Consider the following 22,711-nt stretch of genomic DNA (forward strand, 5'->3'; position numbering starts at 1 on the left):
TATTCTTGTACAGTAAACACCATATCCTTTAATGATATAAAATTTAATGGACTTGTGGTCTTCTCCTCAAATTGTGGATTCGCAAAAGAATTGTCTTCCCAATCGAGTGATCATAAATATGCGATATCTAAGAGTCCTCCTGCAGGCTTAGAAACAATCTATGTGATTTAAAACGTGTGGCAGTATAAAAATCGCATATTTACAATGTAAAATGGTTACACAATAAAAACGGCAAACCAAACCTGAAAGTTGTTGCAACTGATTGTCTAAAACAGTTTTGCCTTCGTTACCAACAACTTAAAATAATTAAAAGTCTCAATCGTTGACACATTTTGATTCAGCACTTTGTTTATTTATAGAAATTTACAGTAGCACCATCGTGCCATAATATTTTGTCATAAAATTAAACAAATTCCTTAAATAGTTACATTTGATTTGGCTTTTATTGTTTTGTAATGCAAGCTAAATTATTTAGTGTACACAACTCAATTCCTAGGATAATAGAAACTTTGATTGCGGGAATCGCCGTAACAGAACAATTTATAGATAGCATAGCCCAGTACGAATTGAGATAATTAAATATGTCGCTCTTTGAATAAAACTCTCGTCTAGTGTGTGCAGAAATTGGTCCATATATCGCTAGTCGTATACTTTTTTGTCAAATAAAAATAAAAGAGAAAATCGTACTTGTGGAAATTTAAATAAATATCTCTGGGGTTATTTCTTTCGCGTTTCTTCTTTTATCTCTAATGGCATTTTCACCAATGCATAATGAAATACTGATTTTCTGCTTTATTATGGAAAAGCGTGAATAATAAAGAATTACGTATTTTACAAAGCTTGTTAGGAAGATGTGCTGCGGCTGATTACCGACGTAATTCAAGTACAATAAGAATATTTCTTTCGCGGATTATAATCTTTTTAAAGCTATAATAAGTAAAGCATGCAGAGCAACCTTAATGAAATTTAAATATTTATAAAAGAGGAATCAGCAGCTTCTTTGTTTTCAGAGAGCTTTTCTTTTGTTGCGGATTCTACAACGGCTAGTGTTGAAAGACGCCAGAGTACTTACTGAAAATTAGATGATATTGTACACTGGATATAGTGTGAAACTTTAAAGAAAACTTAATCTCATTCCTTAGAATGTACAATATATTCTAACAAAATTGAAAGTCGATTTAGCAACAACGTTATTCCAAAATTGAACTGTATTTTGAATTTGTATTCAGCTGTTATGTAAAACAGAATTTTATGAGAATTTTATTTTTGTGTTTTTAATCTCTAGCAGTTAATATTCTTCAAGATTAGTATCCTTTAAAGTTGAAAAACATTAAAAAAAAATTTTGAACATGTAAATCGCGTGTGAAATAAATTTTTTGCCCAACGTCGTAAATTTACGATCTCATCAATATTCGTTTAAACGGCAAACCTTTTTAATGGGAATTTTAAAAAATGTTGTAAATTAAATAAATTCGGATTTTGTTGGTAAAAAAATAAATATTTCGAAACGATTACATACAAAATCCGAACAAACAATAGAATAACATAAAAATGGAAAAAAGCTTAGTTAAATTTGAAGAAAATTGGAAATTTTTACCTGACGCTGTTCAGATTTCAAAGTCGCCAATATTTTGTGCGTGTTTTAATTGTTTGACTTAAAATTTTCAGAACTTAACTTGGCAAAGATTTATAATTATAAGATTGTATTTTTTATTCTTTTTCAAAGTATGTTTTTAAAAAATAAAAATTACTTTGCATAAAGGAACACATTTAGAAATAGTTTTTAAAATCGAAAACATTGAAAATATTTAGTTTTTGCGTTATTTGTGTTTAGCAGATGACTCACTTACTCGTGGAGGTATCGAATTGCAGAAAAAACCGGTTTAACTATAAGCTGAATATTATATAACAGTGCAAGCAGAAATATTTTACACTAGAATCGCCAAGTAGATGTAGTGATCACTTAAAGTTCTCATGAACAGCTCCTGCCAAAATAGGTACGCTAGGTTCGTTGTTCAAGCCTGATCACGCGCTTTCATTACTGCATCTGATTGGAGATTGTCTGTAAGAAAATATTCAATTTATAACTTTTTTTTTGAAGAAGTATTTTTATGTTTCTTTTTTGCGTTATATTTTCAAAATAAAATCGAACATTTTGTCATTGAATTCATTTTAATTTTCATCTTTTAAAAAACTGCATACCAAGGTAAGGTAAATAAACCGCGACCTTTCTTTATTTTGTACTTAAATGTTTAATTATGCTGCCATCATGTGACGCGTAGGCCTTGAGTTTTATCACAAATATGAACAATTTTTTGTTTTTTTTTTTAGTGAGGATTGAAAAAGGATAAACTTAAAAAATTATAATATAAAAGTGTATTTACATAGCACATTTTTGGAGCTGTCATTAGATATTTGTTCTCAGCTACAATAAAAAGACATTTAATCAGTGTTTCGATTTTCTAAAGTAGCTTTAAACCCAGATTAAACCCAGGAAATTTGTCAAGTTTTATTCAAAAAGCATCTCACAAATAATTCTCTAGGACTAACCAATAACCTGTACCGTGGCCGCATGCTAACTATCACAGTAAACTCGAAAGGCAACCAAAAAGGCGATCCCCTAACCGAATTCAGCTCGTCATCGCTAGACTCAGCTTATGACAATAAATTTATGACAATCACAGTGCGATTACTATTTAAAAATCAAGTTCAGTCAGATATGATTTTGATTTTCAGTTGTATGAATACTTGATCAGTCCACAACAGAAAACTGACACTCAAACAGAAATCTCTTGTATCTGGACGCGTTTTTTCATAGTTCCCGGCGTGGTCGGCGCCCCGTGCGGCCGCAGAATGCCGGCCTGATTCCCCGCCGTCGTGGGCGGCTGCCCCTTGGGCGGCGGCGGCGGCTCCGGGATGCTGGGACTCGTGACCGGCGGCTTCTCCGAGTTGGTCGAAGTCACGTCCGGGGGGTGGCTGTGGGGGTTGTCGTGCCTCTTCGCCGGCGGCGGCGACGACTTGAACTCCTGCAGCGGAAGCTCCGTCATCTGCACATCCGCCAGCCGCTTGTCGCAGCTGTACTCCCCCACGTAGTTGGGGATGGCCTTGAACACACCGCCCCTGGCGATGTCGTAGGGGCTCTTTCCGGGGCAGTCGTACGCCAGCTGCCTGGACTCGTACGCCTTCTCGTAGTTCTCCCCCGAGGAGCTGCTGCAGCTCCCGGCTTCCGCCAGTTCTTCCTTTTTTTTCCGCTTGCTCTTGCCCCGGTCGCGCTGGTGGTAGATGCCGGCGAAGATGACGATGTTGAGCAGCAGCAGGAAGCACCCCACCGCTATGGTCACGGTCAGCGCCGTGGTGTAGCTCTGGTAGTGGCTGGACGCTAGCTTCCGAAGTAAGTTGTTGTTGTTCTTGCTGACGCTCGGCACGATGATGGTGTTGTTGGGGGGGCATTCTGTCGTGGTGGCTTGGAGGGCGGTGTCGGATTTGGGGGGCGGCGGCGGCAGCGATGTCGTGGCCGGAGGAACACGCACCGTCGTGGCCGGGGGCGGCGGGGCTATCACATGGATGAGGGGTGGCCGTTCTTTTGTCTGCGGACGGACGGAGCCTGGACGAAAAGAATGTGTTAATTACTTGTCACCAGAAAACTAGAAGTTGAGTAATTAGGCCCGGACCTGTGGCTTAAATTTAGACCCTAACAATGGAATTTTCTGGATTTGTGGCGGCACAAGGCTAAAAAGCATTTTCTTTGATAGGTTTTTGTGCCACCTGTATATTAAAAAAAAAGAACAACCCCGTTTGGGGTTGTTCTTTTAGTTTTAAAAATTTCAGCTTTTTGCAAAAAGTTTAGAAATTTTTATTCTTTAACTGTCATTCGTCAGTTTCTCAAAAATGAAATGCTCAAACTTATACAATTTTTGTGATATTGATAATTTTTTTAAACTTTGGTTTCATGCCATTATTGTTCTTTTTACATGTTTGACATAATTTTGACATTTCAAGCTAACACGTTACACGTTATTTAATTAATAACCCACATATGAGTTTTAAATTTGAAATCTGTCACTCCAGCAGTTTCAAAGTCTTAAGTGGAGGGGCCTGACTTTAAAACCGGATTACATGCTCGCTAATATCAGTTACACAACCTTTAATCAAAGCTTTGTCACGTTTCTATAATTTTATCTCTGTTAGTCATTGTTATTTCGGAACACGAACGCTCGAATAAAAGAATAAAACTAGTTAGGAAAATACGAACGACAATTGAATTACGATTAACAAGACTACATTAAAAAGCCCAGCCTACGACTGAGCGTTAAATGGATAGATTCTCGTTTTTCAAAAAATAGGATTTGTTGAGTCGTGTTTCACAAATTAGTAACCAGGATAATAAACTGTACGGAATAAGAAAATAATTAGATACATCTTGTTTAAGCATTTAGTGATACAGGGATTTTATAAATGAATCTAAGGGCGTAGTTGGCCACGGATTTCAAAAGTCCTGCTTCGCTGAAATTATGCCTCATTATGACAGTTTTCATTTGTCATTAGTCATTTAAAGTCGTCGATTTTATTGTTTTAACGTTTTTCAAGTGTCTGTTAGAGTAATTCTCCTTGATCCAAGCACAAAACAACAAAGCAGTAGTTTTCAAAACTGTTGGTGGTTGCGTACGAAAATTTTGTTTTTTGCAAGGAAGCGAAAACTGTGAAAATGGTTTATTCTGTTGAACAAGACACTTTCATTGTTATGTCTTGTTATCGCAGTGGGACTTCGTAAACGAAGAGTTTGTGTATTGTGTGACCGCTTGTAAGCAAGAATACTGTGATTTATTACTTGAAGAAACATCGTTAGAGGCTCACATTTGAGATGTAGGAAATCTCAGGGAAAACCTTCAGTAGCTGAGGAAGTTGTTGATGATTTGAGACGACTTGAGCAGAATCCGAAAACATCTTTGACAAAATTTCCTCAGCAATCAGGAGTTTCTGTTGCAACATGAAATTGAACAATACGCATTGACAGAACATTTTTGAAGTTAAAAAGAGAGTGGTCATGTGCCTTGAACAGTCAGTTATACAGATGCGTGTGGTATTTGTCGTAGGTCCTTGGGCATTTACTAAGGTCCAAAACTGAGAGGCGGCACGTGTTCATGACCTACTTCGACCTTATAGTCATTTATAGAAACCTGTAATTGGATTGGAGCCAACTAGACTTAATTTGGACATTTTTTTAGGACATAAGTAGTAGTCTGCTGTCATATTTCATATTATTTTTTTTTGTTTCCCCTTTGTTTCTATTCTCGTGAAACCTTTTAGTCTGTTCTTCACTCACTCTTTCGTTAAAGTTATCGCCAATTTATTTTTCAATTGGTCTGTGACAAGTTGCAGAATCTGAGGCTCTCCAAAAATGTCTGTTTTATCAATTCAAATTTATTAAATTAAACTTGCATTTGACACAATTTTTGGCCCTACATAAGTCGAACCCGAAACCCAACTTTGGTAATGGATTTTTTTTTAAACCAGTATACATATATTTTCACAAATTAAATATGTTCAACTATGAGGATGGTCGTAGTTTCTATTGATTGATATGTTCCTAAGAAAATCGTCTGGATTCCAGTAAGTTATTTTTAATTCAAACATAGTTTATAAAAAATACTTAAATGATAGTCGGGAAATTAAAGTGGAACTTTATTTTTGAGATGTCAACATATAATAATTCTCTTGAAAATTCTGGTTAAAAAGTGTCAATACTAAATCGGGAGTGATTGCTTGTTTAGCTTTCAATATAATATATTTCTTTCTTTAATCATTTATATACCTAATAGTTTTATAATATCTGCTAAATTTGGAATAAATTTACCATAATAATTTATCATTCCTGAAATATTTCTGGCTATTGGTGCATTAAGGAATGCTTCCACTTTAGTTTTATCTTTTTCAATTCCTCTAGCTGTAATTACAAATCCTAAACAATAAATTTCTTGTTTGAAAAATTCACATTTATTATTATACTTATAAAACAAAACCTGCTGACTTCAATTTAGAAAAAACTTCCCTCCAGTTACTCAAATGTTCTTCAAAATGTTTTGCCAATTACTAAGACATTAATCTAAGAAAGAAATTGCACCTTTAGCTCCTTGAAGAGTTTTTCAATAACCTTTTGAAAAATTGTACAGGCTGGTTTAGCCCCAAAAAACAATTTTTTAACATAATTGAAATTTTGTCATGACTACAACAACGCAAATTACTTGAAAACAGAGCTTCAAATTCATGCAATAATAATTGGTGTAACTCTCCCTGTTGATTATTATCATTGCAAATGCACCCTCTGCTAGAAATTACCAAGTTAAATAAACGGATTAAATCTCTAACTAACAGCGATAGACCATCATGTTCAACTACCAATATTTTTCCTAATTTAGTTATATCTCCAATACTTAGTTATGTTCGCTATGAAAGTACCATTTGAATTTACTTTACCACCGTTGCATCCAAACAAAACTGTGACAACTAAATGTGCCCCCCTAAAAATGAAAATGCTCTGTTTTGAAATTTTCTCAAAATTATTTAGTATTTAGGGTGACTTTTTTTAATTCAAATGTGCTATATAAAAAAATTAAACATGAACTCATAGTTTCGAATTTGCTGAGTATTAATTTTGGCGTTATTCGCAACTTTCAATGATTTTTTGAGAGATTCCACAACAATGAATATTCGTGGTGACGCTATTATCACCAGAATTTTTCTAATCCGGTTAGTTTGAGTTAGATGCTAACAAGAATTGAATATAATACTATTCTTTTGTCAGGAACACAAATATTTGGTCGTTTTTTATGAACTTCTCTGATTTTCGGCGATCTCGTGTCCACTTTTGTGAAACCTGGTACGCTAATTATTATCGATCTTAAAGAAGGGCAATAAGTGCTTCTACAAACTACAGTATTGAATGAAATAGTAAATACAAAGTTTTATTCAAGACAAGGAAACGTTTTGTCAATATTAGAAATTATCTTCATAATCAAATATTTTTTTTTGGATTTTTTTAACACTTCTAAGCAGTTGTAAAGGTGTATTAATTATATGATTTATTAATCTTCAAAAATATTTAATTACCGTCTAGCAGGATATATCTGATCAATGACAGTCGGTTTGCACTAGGTGAATTTAGTATTTAATTCGAAATAAAATCTATTATGCGATTAATCTTTGATTGGTTGAAGTCGTTCACGTGATCGATTAACAACGTAATTAAATTAATGCTCTGATTAGGTGCTCGAACGACAAATGAACGTTTACGATTATGAGTAATTTGACAGGCATGAATATCAATATTTATTGTTAAAAGCAGAAAAGTCTAGTTTCGAATATTTCCAACGCAGCAGTATTTTCAGTTCATTTCTCGACAAAGTTTCCAACTAAAAAAATTGTGAATCAGAGGCAGACGTGGAAAATTCAAATGATTTTGAAACTTATTGGTGTCCTATTAAACGTCGTGGCCTCGGAATATTCTAAAATTAGTTGTACATCTTATATACACCAGTTTATAGTCACTGAAAGAACACGTGAACAGACTAGGACGTACGACGGATACCCACTTCATTTAGTCTGGTGTTACATAAGTTCAGTTAATTAGCGAATTTCTCTATTATATTTTAGTAGAATGAACAATGTGGTGTAATGAAAATTTTCATGTTCTTTATAAAACTAATTATTTCTTTTATGTCGGATATTTCCAAACGTTGTTTGAAAATGTACTGCTGCGAGCAAAATACTACTACATACGATCGTGTGGCTTTAATATAACGTGATGGTAGCTGCAGTGCTGTTTATACCTATTGCATACGAGTACATTCGTCCTATAAAACCCCCGAAATTATCCACTGCATCTACCTAATATCAACTAATGGTGCATTCACACAAAACTTTTGTGTGTCCATTACAATCGGAAATTGGATCTAACGTAAATAAATTACTTCGTTTCGGTGGAATGTCAAAACATGACTGTTATTCACAAATAAAATTTTATAATTCCCAAACGAATGAAGATAAATGATTCCTGTTTTCACTGTTGCATTCCGAATAATAATTATTTTATTAGAGGGAGTGTCCCTTGACGATTTTATTGAAAAATGAGGGTATTTGATTAAGCAGGCAGTGAAGTGTTCATTAATCAATCGGATTTATTTTTTCATTACAAATTTAATCAAGAAAAAATCAGTTAAATAAATACGTGTCCATTTGTTTGCCAAATAATATTAAGTGAGTTTCGTGTGCCTGCTATTATCCTTAATTAACCATCGTTATCCTTATAAACACGTCTTCCAGCCATTAGCACTTCAAGTGAAGGTTAAAAAGAAGGCGCAGATTTTGACTTGTTAGAAATGTTTATTCATTTTGAGGTTGTGTTTAAAGCCCTCAGGCCCCTCTGTTTATTCACAAGGAAAACTTTCCCGACATGAGCAGTCTCCGCTTTGACCACGTTCTTATGCTTTGAATACGTCTCAGAACTAATATTACATGTCTGTGAAGATGTTAAATTGAAGAGCTAATGAATTCTAATTAAACGTTACCGTCGTAGTACTGATCGTCTTCCTCTTGGAAATGATGATGCCTCATGGAAACATCATCTCCTTCTCCCGGCCTGTGGAGCTGTGGTATGAGGTTCAGCCAGAGTGACATTTTATGTCCTCTGTAATGATTTCTCATCTCCGGACGGTTTCCTGTAACACGTACAAGTGGTTACTCGAGTTTTGCTGTAAAACTTACTGCAACATAAGGAAACTTAATAGAGACGTGGCTGGTTTATGATGTTCCTGATGGTATTTTCGACTTACTGTACGTAGAAATCGAATTGTCTTTCCAATAAAGAGATGTCGGTGCGGTGAGTGGCAAAGTTAAATTATAAATTTCCAAAAATAAATGGTATAAAAATAAAACGGCTGTTGAGCTTCTATCAGTCGGTAAATAATGAACGATATGAATAAAAATAGTTAGTCTGCATGCGGCTGTTTTTGATCCCGAAAATTACCAGATAAGAAGAATCAATGATAAAATTAAGAGTGATTTAATAACCATGGATAAATTATATCGTTGGTGAACAGGTTGAACAATAAAAAGTTATTTATTACTTGCATAACTCGTCGCTGGTTTATGAGTGGGTCGAATTTTGAAAATAGTTGATGATGTAATCGTAACGAATAAGAAACGTGGTGGTTAAGATTCAACAAGGAATGTAACCATTTTGTAGTAACAACCGTGTTATAAATATTTTTTAAATTAAAATGCTAAAAATTTAATCCCGAGCTTTTCTATAACAGGATTTATTAATATCGATTTTGTCTACTAGCGCTGTCGAATTATACCTTTTAGCGGAAGGCTTTAGTGCATACAATTAAAATTTGGTTTTTGATGTTAACAAACACCATGGGCACAACATTCATGTCATGCCAGTATTAATGAATTCATCACACGGATTAATGTGAGATTGTAGAGTTTCAATTTGTTTAGCAATAAAACTGAAACTGGTAATTCAGTGATTTTACGGTGCAAAAATTTTAGCGTATTTTCGTGTGCCCTTTTAGAGATAACATGATAAAATTTGTTTCTACAATGTTTTAAACAGGCAGATACATTTAAGATGGATAATCTTAAAATATATTTACAGTTCTAGAGCAGTTGGTACAGTAGCTTTGGAGATCATCCTGTTATAAAATCATCTTAATTTAATAATTATTAGATATACAGGGATTTGTACCTTATCTTGTTAATAATACTTAGACTGATACTTGACAGATGTTCGGCCAAATCTTTCTAGTTTTCCTTAGCTCTATAGATGCGAAAAAAAAAATTATATGCAGTTGTTTTCACTGTCCCTAAGCTAGAGCTCTAGAGATGAAAAAATAGGTCCCCCGTTTCCATCTGTCGATCATCTGTCATCTGTGTTTCTATTTTATAAAACATATAATTTGATGACGTGACGTCAAAATTTTGTACACTAAATGTCACTACATTTTTATAAAATAAATATATACGTGATTGTCGTTAAAGAATCCACGTTGTTTTTGTTTATTATTTTAAATTTTATTGGTTTTAATTTCTTATTTTCCGTAAGGATATATGTATAATGTTTTTTTAAAATGAAGTCATCAACTTAAAAATATAGGATATTTATGTTCAGGGCGCAACATTTTCAAAATGTTCAGTTTTTAAATCAAATTTTTCAAAAATTCCAAAATTTTCGATATTTCAATAACCGATTCTGAAAAAATGGTTGGAATTATCAAAGGAACGAGGTCGGAAATGAGTTCTAGAGCTCGAAATCTTAGAAAAATTGTCCAAAAATTGTCAAAAATTCAGAGATGTAGATCTCGACGAACTGATTTAAAAATTATAGCGTGTTTATATTCATCGCGCATTATTTTCAAAATGCTCACTTTTCAAGTAAAATTTTTCAAAAATTCCAAAAATATCGATATTTCAAAGAACGATTTTGGAAAAACTGTTGGTGTCATCAAAGAAACGAGGCCGGAAGTGCATTCTGGAGCTCTAAATCTACCAGAAAATGTATTTAATTAAGTTTCAAAAATGGTCAAAATGGGCCGAAATTTGAAGGGGGACTATTGGCAAACTTACACTTAAAAAAAAATGCCCAAAAATTGTCAAAAAATTCAGGGATGTAGATCTCGACGTACTGATTCCAAAAATATAGCGTGTTTATGTTCATCGCGCAATATTTTCAAAGTATTCGGTGTTAAAGTCAAATTTTTGAAAAATGCGAAAAATTTCAATGTTTCGAACAACGATTTTGGAAAAACTGTTGGAGTTATCAAAGAAAGGAGGCCAGAAGTGAGTTCTAGAGCTCCAAATCTAGCAGAAAATGTATTTAGTTAAGTTTCGAAAATAGGCAAAAATGGGCCGAAATTTGAATTGACTGTTGGAAAATATCCACTTTTAAAAAAGTTACCAAAAACTTTAAAAAAATCCAGGAATAATCTCAACGTGTTGATTCCAAAAATGTAGCGTGTTTACATTCATCGCGTAATGTTTTGAAAATGTTCGGTTTTTAAATCAAATAGTTGAAAAGTTCCAAAAATTTCGATATTTCACCAGTTATCAAAGAAGCGAAGTCGGAAGTGGGTTCTAGAGCTCTAAATCTACCAGAAAATGTATTTAATTAAGTTTCAAAAATGGTCAAAAATTGGCCGAAATTTGAAGAAGGGGGCTATTGGAAAGCTTTCACTTTTAAAAAAGTTGTCCAAAAATTCTCAAAAGATTCAGGGATGTAGATCTCAACGCGCTGATTCCAAAAATATAGCGTGTTTATATTCATCGCGCAATATTTTCAAAATTCTCAATTTTAAAGTCAAATTTTTCAAAAATTTCAAAAATTTCGATATTTCAAACAATGATTCTGGAAAAACTGTTGGTGCTTTCAAAGAAATGAGGGCGGAAGCGAGTTCTAGAGCTCTAAATCTACTAGAAAATGTGTTTAGTTAAGTTTGGAAAACGGTCAAAAATGGGCAGAAATTTGAGGTGATTGTATTGGAAAAATTTCACTTTTAGAAAAGTTGTTTGAAATTTCTCAAAAAATTCAGGGATGTAGATCGCGACGAGCTGATTTAAAAAAATATAGTGTGTTTATATTCATTGCGCAATATTTTCAAAATGCTCCGTTTTAAATTCAAATTTTTCAAAAATTCCAAAAATTCGATATTTTAAAGAACGATTTTGGAAAAACTGTTCGTGCTATCAACGAAACGAGGCCGGAAGTGCATTCTAGACCTCGAAATATACCAGAAAATGTATTTACTTAGGTTTCAAAACTGGTCAAAAATGGGCCGAAATTTGAACAAAACTATTGGAAAACTCTCACTTTTAAACAAGTTGCTCAAAAATTCTCAAAAAATTCAAGGATGTAGATCTCGGCGTGCCCATTTCAAAAATATAGCGTGTTTATATATATTCACTGCGCAATATTTTCTAAATGTTCGGTTTTAAAATCCAAATTTTTCAAAAATTCCAAAAGTTTCGATTTTGCAACAGCCGATTCTGAAAAAACGGTTCGAGTTGTCAAAGAAACGAGGTCGGAAGTGACTTTTAGAGCTCGAAATCTACCAGAAAACGTATTTATTTAAGTTTCGAAAATGATCAAAAATGAGTCGAAATTTGAAGAATGGGGACCAACGGAAAATTTTCACTTTTAAAACAGTTGCCCAAAAATTCTCAAAAAATTCATGGATGTAAATTTCGATGTGCTGATTCCAAAAATATAGCGTGCTTATATTCATCGCGCAATATTTTCAAAAAGTTCGATTTTAAAATTCAAAATTTTCAAAAATTACAAAAATTCCATATTTCAAAGAACGATTCTGGAAAAACTGTTGGAGTTATCAAAGAAAGGAGGTCGGAAGTGAGTTCCAGACCTCGAAATGTATTAAAAAAGGTATTTAGTTAAGTTACGAAAATTGTCACCCTCATCAAGTCAAGTCTTGAAAATAATCCATTTTTTTAACGTTTTCCCCATTTTTACTTAACGAAGGCAAACGAGGGTAGTATTGTAATAGGGTCCGTCCAGTGAATGGCTACTTTCATGGCGTCTAGGTCCTCCGTTTCCGTAGTAGACAAATTATTATTATTACAGATGTATCAGACAGATAATTTCTGAAACTACTGGACCGATTGTTGTCAAATTTTATATGTGTATTAGAAATATCGTGCAGATGGTAAACTGCTAGTCAAAATTTGGATAATCATCCCCGCCAACAATAAGATTTACATTAGTAAACATTATTTAATTTTTATAAAATAAGATACTTTTGCAGAGGTGGTTTATGAATATGAATTCGTGTTGAACTTTTATCCTAGATATCCACATTTTTGGAAAAAAAAATCAAAATTCTACAACAAGATTGTGTAATTTAACTTTGAAACTGTAAAACCGAAGGATCTGAAATCTTGCAAACGTTTTATGGTTATTTATTATTATTTTATGGTTAATATTATTAAAATGTTTTCATTTATGCCCCCAAAAAGTTATGACGTCATTTTAAAATTTTGGCGGATAAGTTTTCTTTAAATTTTGTAAAATTACGTACTCCTGCATGTGTGATTTAAGAATCCGTGTTGAGTTTTTACCCTTGGAAAACAGATTTATAAAAAAAAAAACAAAAGTTTATAGCAATATTTTACAATCGAACTTTGAAAGTCCAAAAACCGAATGCTGTGAAATCTTGCAAATAGATAGTTTAAGAATATTGGAAGCATGTTAAATCGATAATCAAAATTTGTCCCCCATCTTACAAATTTGCCGAATAAATATTATTGTATCTGGTTAATTAACTAATCTATCAAATTTTATTTTCTTTTAACCGCTGACGCTTGTAAACTGAACGTGCTAATAGTCGAAGTCTTTCGAAGTATAAACATAGACAGTCAAAATTAAGCATATACTGAGAAATTGAGAATATCCAAATTTTTTCCGTTGCTTATCTGCTTTAAATCTATTTTATATTGTCCACCACTCGTACGGACCGCTACGGGGAAGCTAATGATTGGTGTTTATTTTATGAAGGTTATGACAAAACGAAAATCGCAAAATTAAATTTTATATGTAATTTAAAAAAAAAGGATGTGTTCGATTGTATTTAAGGGGCGAGCGATACTAAAGCTTGAATAGTATCAAAAATCAGGGTGCATTTAAAAAAAAATAATTTTATGATTACGTCATCCACTTTTCTGAAGTGAACATGTGCTGTAAATTGATATTGGTGCCTTAAGTTAAAGGTAAAAGTTTAAGGATGTCGTAAATGTTTTGGAGGAATTGAATGATAAAATTTTGGTAAGCTTTTTAGTAGCTTCAAGTTTCAAAGTTAGTTAAGAAATTGAAATGAAAGTTCAAAAATAACTAACAACTAGTTTGCGATGTAGATTGTTTACAAAATAGTTCTGGGTCAGTGGTGGGTCTAAAAAAGGATAGTTCTCGCTTTAGTAATTTTTATTAAAAATATAGAATTTAGATATTTAGGTAAGTACATGAGTAACGAATTAATATTAATGTTGGTCTAAAATCTTGCTTCTTTTGGTGGTTTAATTGACTGTACTACCAGACATACAAAAGCACAAAAGCGAGTTTCCACAAAATTAAAACATGCTGTTCTTAAAATAGTTTAAAAAGCACAGTGTTTTTTCTTATTAGCTCCTGTGCTCGCTATTTCATAACAGAGGTGCTAATCAAATCATTTCAAGAGAAATAAACAAAAAAGTTTAATACCAAATTACCGGAGGCAAAAAAGTAACTTGTTCATCTCCGTATTCCTCCAGTCTTGTTGTAAAACTTAATGCAACACAGAAAACTTAAAGACCCACGCCTGTTTTACGACCCCGACATGCAGAAAAACTGTTATTTTTCTCGTCAGTAATTGCAACTGATTGCCGCTGTCGCCGCTTTTATCTGTTTGAAAATTCACCAGTGTTGGCTTTCCAGATTCGCGCTGCTGCACATTGTGTTGCCTATTGATTGCTCAGATAAACGCATGTTGAAAAAGTAATTCGTGTTTGTCTCGCATCGAGTAAATAAATTACGAATCGAAATCCCATTTCAAAAATCGTGTATTATTAGTTGCAAATACGCTTTGAGTTTTATTCGAATGTGTATTGAACCGCAGTGAGCAAAAATCATAAATACGAATTTGGGGAAACAAGTTTTGCAAGCGCGCCCTGAACGTATAGAGCAGCTATGAATAACTAAAATGTAATTTGTTTAGCTAAAGTTTTTGCTTCTTACGAGTCTTTTTCTTTTGCGAATAAGTGCGGTTTATTGCCAATATGGTTGTAAATGCGGTGAGTAGTTCGCCGCTGCAAGTAATGTGGGGAAAAGCGGTGCTCAGTGAAGTATTGCAAAAGTTTGTTTAAGGAAAGTACGCTCATGGTAGTTGAAGTTGTTTTTTCTTTGGTTTTAGTTTCAGGATTTCATTTCTCTATAAATTAAAAACAAAAACTTGGTGAACAAAATATACGCTAAAAATTCGCTATTGGATTACCAATTAACATTTGTGTTTTTGTTTTTCAGATTTTAAGAGAACAGGAATTTCTGTATTTTTGTGACTTTTGTATAAATTTAAAGACACGTGAAGATTATTAAAGATTGACAGATAACCTCGCAGTTTGTATTTGATTTGAACACAACCGTATGCGTTAGAACTTGAATCAAAAGATCAGCCACACATTCAAAAAATATGAAAAGTCCCCGGACGGGGTCTTTCAGAACACCACTTAGTGGAGTCGAATTGGAATAGTGGTTATTAACCTTCACACAAACTTGCTTATTTAAACACGTTTCAATTCAGTATACCTATCATATCTAAGTTGTGTCAAAGACGCTTACATGGAACTTTGTAAGAGCTTTAGTAAAGTCAAGGTAGCTAATTAAAACTTTTTGTTCAGGTGTTTAAGGATTGTAACACGTTCACCAACATCGATCTGTCTGGTTTCAATAATCTGCTACCAGGAATATAGTTTTTACGAGCTTTAGAGAAATATAAGTAAATTATTAGACCCGTTTAGCAACAAAATTTAATGGTTACAACTTCGGTAATTGATAACTTTGAAATGAAAAAGTTCTCGCTGTGCATTAAAATGCATTAAAATATCAAGTTCTTGGTTAAGTTTAAACTTAATAACGATTTAAAAAAAAAATTGCTAGGACGTTATTTCAATAGCAGTTCTTTCGTCCGTGCACTACAGTGATTTGATTTAGCGAAAATTTATTTTTTTAGTTTCTTGTAGTGCTTGTTTTCTTGAATTCATTACTGTATCATATTTCGCCACTGCCTTTGATTTGAACGCATTGTAATACGAAAACACACTACCTTATTTGCAGGACGCGGAATAAAATCTCACTGATACAGTCGCCCAGTTGAAGTAAGCTGTGTTTTACGGCGAGTAGTGGGGACGCTTTGATCTGGTCCACAAGGAAGTCGCCAGTGCGTCTCACTAGGAGTGTTTACGGCTGCTAATACTACTTCAAATAATAGTACTCGATACCGTTTTTAATTTTTCAACCACAGGACTAGACATTTGGTATCTTGAAATGTTATATTACACTCGTAAGAGATCGCATACTGGTATAAAATGTGATGATGTAATTAATTTAGATTTTTTTTGGGAAAATTTGGATGTCTAGGGCAAAAACTCAAGGCGGATTCATAAACTAGAAGTATGTATAAGAGTATATTGCCTTATAAAATTTAAGTGACGTTTATAAAAAAGAGGTTTGAGAGGATTGTTTGTGGGGTAATTAGACAATTTTTGGTTACCTTTTTGCCATTTACACGATATTCCCAACATACATATGTATAAAAGACGACTGACAGATGGAAATGTGAGACCTACTTTTTCGTACTCTTGATTATGAATTAATTAACTAATAACTAATTTACTTAAAATGAATATCAAAATTCGTCATAGCTTCATTCCAAAACACTACTTTTTGTGCGTTATACTGGAAACGACTAAGAAAAAGTTTATTTTAAACTCATGATGTATCATTTTATTGAATTGTTTATAAATGGAACTAATTATATTTTTGTGCATTTGCTTTTTTCAAATATTATTGTTAATACTGGATGTTCTCTTATAGATACATGAAAGATAATTTTACGATGTAATTTTACAAATATCACAACGTAGTGTTACATTAGGACACAAAAAGTGCTAACTAAAAAAAGATGGTCTCAGGTTATTAGACAAAAAAAACTAAAACAAATCCAGATTTTTAAGAAAAAAAAAAATAGAACTAGCCACAAGTAACAAAAAAATTGGTCCAATTGAGAGAACTTTTGGTCCAATTGAGAGAACTTCCCTCGCCTTCGAAGTACAGTCCAACGAATTCCGTTTCTTTGAAAAATTATAAAAAATATTGTTTTCGGATAACCTTGTTATAGTAAAAACCAGTGGTGTAAATGACAAATTTCAATGATGTACCGTCCCGAGACATACGTACAATATGAAATATATTCAAAGCAAATAACCAACGGAAAAGAGTGTATTATTATCAGTACGCATACTTAACTTCGATTGTTTATGATTATACATCGAAAGAATGTCACGTAGAAATTTGTTTAATTTGAGTGAGTTGTCTGCTCAAAACAGAATTAAACCACAACGGAACAAAATGTTTTGAATATGATTGTTATTATTCTTATCTGATCATAATTAAATAAAGACGTGGGTATTCTCAAATTTTCTAGAAAATGAAGTTAAAAAATTTCGACAAAAAGGAGTATATTTTTGTGTAACTTTCAAATCATTTTAAAATATGCTTCATTGAAATGACGTACTCAAATTGTTGGTGGGGATGATTAGCAGACAGACAGACACACAGAGAGAAAGACATACAGATGGAAACGGGAGACTAATTTTTCCTACTGTAAGGGCCATGAAACGTCGAGAAAATATAAAAGTGGCATTCGTCCGATGGATTCGATTACTATACTTCGAAACCGCGACTCTCCAAACAACTGGAGCGATTGCTGAACGTTCTCTTATATCATTACAAAATGTTTTTAAACAATTTTTGTCGGGTAAAAAATCTAGGCGAATTTATTGATCACAAGCACAATATGTTATTTTATAAAATTTGAATAGTATTTATTACGCAAAATATTGAGGTAACTTCACCATTATTGATAGAGACAGCCAGATCACTCGTGTTAGTAGACAGAAGTTCCCTCGCCTCTGAAGTACAATAAAATAAATCCAGTTCTTTATAAAAAAAATAGGCACATTGTAAGAAAAAAAAAAACACCCCATGAGGGGATCGAACCTGCGATCCTCGTGTTCTCTTACATTGTTACAAAATGTTATAGACATTTGGCAGGCTAAAAAATCGGAACGGATTTATCAATCACAAGTACATTATTTACAAAAAGTTAAATAGCATTTACCATGGAAAATTTTGAGGTGACCTCATCGAATTTTCACTGGTGAAGATTAGACAAATTTTGATTGGTGTTTTAGTATACGATACACGATATTCTGAAAATAATTATAAAATTTCACAACAATCAGTGCAGTTTATAGTAGTTTCAGAGATTATCTGTCTAATAAAAATCGACACAGACGACAGACGGACAGATGCTAGACAGATAGACGACGGATAGAAGTAAACTGGAGACCTGTTTTCAATACTCTAGGGGCCATGAAACGTCTAGAAAACATAAAAGTACCTATTCGCCGTGACTTATGCTTGAAAATAACTCTAAATTCAAACATGGAAACAAATTCAATGTGCTGGGAAAAAAGTTGACGATAACGAGATTTGCATTAACGCGAGCAGAACTCAAGCCGGGAATTTATTGTGCGTGTAATCCAAAAATCTGATATTCGTGGAAAATATTGCCCAACAATTTTTGTAAAGTGATAAAAATTAACGCGGATTCATAAAGCAGAAATACAAGAGTATGTTATGTTATAAAATGTTAATAGGATTTAGTACGAAAAACTTGAGTTTATGTTATTTAATTCTTGGTAGGGTTGATTAGACAAATTTTGGTTGGCGTTTTACCGTCTACACGATATTCTTAAATCGCATACAAAATTCGACACCAATCGGTCCAGTAGTTTCGGAGATTATTTGTTTACCAAAAATCGACACAGACTAACAGATGGTGGATAGATGGAAACGGGGAAAACCTACTCTAAAGGTTATGAAACGCCGAGAAAATATGAAAGTATCATCGGGTGGACTTTATCAATATTAATATTAATAATAATGTAAATTGCATTCTTCTGTTAGTTATACTGTATACTTAAAACTGAACTAATACGGAAATGAAAGACTACGAAAAATGCAAGACAGAAGGGTTGATAGGATCAACAAATTAATTAGTTAGTATCATGAAATTATCATTATTTTGATGATGCCAACATTGTTGGTGAAATGTGTCTATATCTTAACCTTGAGAATTGTTCAAAAAACTATAACCTCATACACTGAGGTTATAGTTTTCTATGATTCCTCGGTAGAAGTCGACAGACCTTTGAATTCTTGTCGGAGACTTCCGAAGCATTCTCAGCGCTTGCCGAAGATTTTCGAATGAGTCTCAATGTCTATCAAAGGTTTTGAAAAAAAATATTGATACAACATGATACTACAGCGTGATCAACAATTACTGTTTCAGTTGGTAGTAACAAAGTTTGATTGAAATTGGTAAAACTGTCACCTCACTTTACTTTCTGTTGTCAAAATTGGAATGTTTGACAATGACATTAAATTTAAATAAAAATTTGTTCTTGGTTTAAAGTTGGTTGATAGTGATATAGGCCCTATAAAATACACTTGTTGTTATTACTGACTGTTATTAAAATGTCATAACCTAACTTTCTTGAGTACCTAAAAATGACATGGCGCCAAGCATTAGGATGAGGTTCGACAATACCAAGCCAATTGTTTATTCTGTTGCCAACTCAACGCTGTATATTATTTAATATCAAATGTCTAGTAAGCGGCATTTTTTGCTTGAGATATTTCGTTGTTAAGAAAAATAGTTTTTGTAAAAATGTTTGACTATAATTAAATTTATTTCACACGAATATTTCCCATAATATGACAATATGAGGTTTATTGGAATTTTTAGTTTAATATATGTACAGTCGCGGCTGTAGAAAACTGGTGCACTAGAACTGACACACACTTCCTAATTAAAAAAAAATGTTTAATTAATGTTTTGTTTGACAAATCAAATATTTTTGGTAAATTCACTGTCCCGTTTTTCAAACCAGGAGCGAACATTAAATTGCTATTATGTTATCATATGATACTAAAATAAAAATAATAATAACAACTAAAATTTTGTTATGTCAAAGTGGTCCAGTTTCCTTTTTCCATGTGATTTAAATCATGAAAAAAATTACATTATTTTAGTAGTTTAGTATATCTTTATCGATAGATGTAAGTAAATTTGTGTGTAAAATTGAAATAATATTGTGAACATTGTTACGAAATAAACCCATACGCCGCACGGTACGACGCCTATGGGTTTTTTAATATGTGCCATGTTTGCTAAAGAAAAGCCTGGAAGCAGAAGTCGCAATGGGTATTCCAGAAAGACCTCGATCACGGAACCTCTAGAAGGAAGCATGGGTTTAAATAGAGGCCACTTTTGGGAACAAGCATTATTCAGCCAACGAGTCGAGTCCAGTGAATGTTGAGAATCCAGTCAAGTTGCGCCGGAATGGTTTTGTACATAATCGCTATGTAATTAGTCCTGTAAATTTGAGTTACTAAGAAATAACTTGTTGAGTTTTCGTAACTAAAATTTATTGATGTATTACTTCCAGAAAAACATCTTTTAAAAAATATATAAATAAATTTTTACTGAAAAATAATACTGGTGTAGGTAAAATATTCAAAATTCCCTCATTTTATTTTTTTGAAATTTTAGAAATAGCTGTAATAGGTGTTACATTGTAGATCGCAAATTCAGTATATTACTCCCACAAAATGATAAACAAATATTTATTTGAAATCAAGGCATGAAAGAGATGTATCATTCATTTCATTAAAAAAAAAAAAAATGCTCAGCTTCCTAGGAATTTCTGTGCGGCTTTACGTATTTTTTCGTCTACTATTCGAATGCAAACTGGAATTTGAGCTTTACAGGAAAATTTAAATATGCTAATCCTTAAAAGCTTATCGGTAGTTTAAAAACAGCAGACTGAGTAAACTTTTGTGGTTTTTAGAGAGTGCAAAACTAACGTAAATTCGTATTGTTTATTTTCATTCTTAATTTGTTCACAGTTGCAGACATCACAAATTAAGTTCATTTTTTAGCACTGAATTAGCCGCACTAAAATTCAAATTTAAAGCAACAATAAAATGTTTATCTGTGGCTTCATTTAGCGGTTTATTTTTTAGTTGATATTTTTAAAATTCGCCTAATCTGCCTATGTGGAATAAAACGAAAACATTGTGTATGTTAGTATTTTTCCTTCCCTTAATTCTAGTTGTTGAAAGCAAAAAATCAAGTTTCGGAAAGAATTTTTTTGGGTCTGAAATTCTGAAAAATGACCTAATTAATACTTTCTCACTGTTATATACTCTATATGGTTATTGCTTCGGAAAGTTCCAAACTCGAAATGTAGGTGTTTCGTCTTTAACAGCAATGACTCATTCCTTAATGGGACATAAAGGCTATCTCTGTTCCGCAATAAAATGATAACTGTTGTCTTCACACTCGAAGTTTTTATTGTCAGTCCTGGTAATTCAGCCTTAAATTGTGCAGTGCCTTGAAGAATACCAAGTAGTTAGCAGGGTCAAAAAAGCAACAACCCGTCCTTGAACTCTGCGGCGATAAAGCAAGAAAGCCTGTATCCAAAAAGTGACAAAACCATACAATTAAGATAAAGCACTCGGCATTTATCCTTGTAAAAAAGGCCGCCTCTAGATTCCGCTATAACTGGGACATCTGGGTCGGATTTTAATTGAATAACCCACGGTAACAAGGAGCTGAAGTCGCTATTAATCATGGCGCAGCCTGGGATGTGGAGGCGTCATTCAGATCGTCTAGATTTTTCTAATATCCTTCATGTAGCTTTAATTATGCAGAGTGATTGCAGAAAAGTTGGCAACTATTCGAGTGCACATCGCTTAGGTGATGAATTACGAGCCGGCCTTATTTGCAAAGAAAAACACCCGAAATTCTTAGGAAATAATTTTACAAATTCATTAATCTCAATGACACGATATTTTAGGATCACTTTTAATTAACATGATTTACGAGGAAATTCCACTTTAATTTCGTAACTTGAAACTGTACTTCGGTTGATAGAATATAGCCACATATTATTAATAGCCCCTTTCGGGTGACGCGTCGGCTCTGCCTTATTTTAAGTCCCCGTTTTAGTGACTAATTTCGCAGTATGCATTAGTTAATTAAAACTTTACTTTGTACATTGCTAATTAGTAAAAATTCCAACTGGAGGAGCTTTATTTGCGCTTTTCCAGCTTACACCGAACAAATACACGTAAAAAGCCAAACTCGATTTTTACGACCAAAAGCTTTTTCTTTAACAATTTCTCGTCAAAAAATGCTCCGGATTTAGCGCAATTTTTACGATTCCGCCGTCCCGGGAGGCCGTTTTTTGCGCTTTACTTTAGCACAGTTAGTAAATGCGTACGGGTACCTACAGACGTACGAGCACAAAAAAAAATAAAAAAAAATAATACTACATGCTAACAAAAATTATTATCCACAGAACGGGACATGAAGATTGAACGTTGGCAGGAGAAACAGCTTTTACGTAGTTTAAAATTCTCATAATAAACATTCTTTATTAGAAGCATTTTGTTGTTTGAAAAGCCTACAGTAATAGAACAGTGAATCCACTAAAACGTGTATATTCAGATAATGGATCTAAAATGATGTATTTACGAGTATAAACGGCCAAAATAGCTAGAAAACTATAAACAAATTGATTGTGTTTTCGAAAAAAAGAACTCAGTTTACCAACAATATAAAACCACAAATTCACTAAGTATGGTTGAACTGAAATTGGCTTTTTGAATGGTATTAGTGGAGAAATAATTTAATTATCCTGCAACCTGAGCGGGTCAGCAGTGAGCTGATTCTTTGTTGGAATTATTTTCTGTCTTTAACACTTTTTGTAACTTATTTAGAACTTAGAACGAATCAAATTTATCACTGAAAAGATCCTTGGG

The 22,711-nt window shown here is 33.2% G+C and overlaps 1 protein-coding gene across 1 annotated transcript in view; it reads right to left on the minus strand.

Annotated features, from left to right (window-relative positions):
• Positions 1-319: 319 nt before the first annotated feature.
• Positions 320-22,711, minus strand: part of LOC135122920 (neuroligin-1-like) — a 414,788-nt gene continuing 392,396 nt past the window's right edge. The window contains exons 10-11 of the mRNA XM_064047444.1: positions 8,565-8,714; positions 320-3,604 (exon numbers count right to left, since the gene is read on the minus strand). Coding sequence (XP_063903514.1) covers positions 2,778-3,604; positions 8,565-8,714 — 977 coding nt within the window. The 3' untranslated portion in view covers positions 320-2,777. The remainder of the gene's footprint in view (positions 3,605-8,564; positions 8,715-22,711) is intronic.

This window comes from Zophobas morio, unplaced genomic scaffold (genome assembly GCF_036711695.1).
Source record: "Zophobas morio isolate AGI-343-1 ecotype UQ-CSIRO unplaced genomic scaffold, CSIRO_AGI_Zmor_V1 ptg000005l, whole genome shotgun sequence".
Classification (NCBI taxonomy): domain Eukaryota; kingdom Metazoa; phylum Arthropoda; class Insecta; order Coleoptera; family Tenebrionidae; genus Zophobas; species Zophobas morio.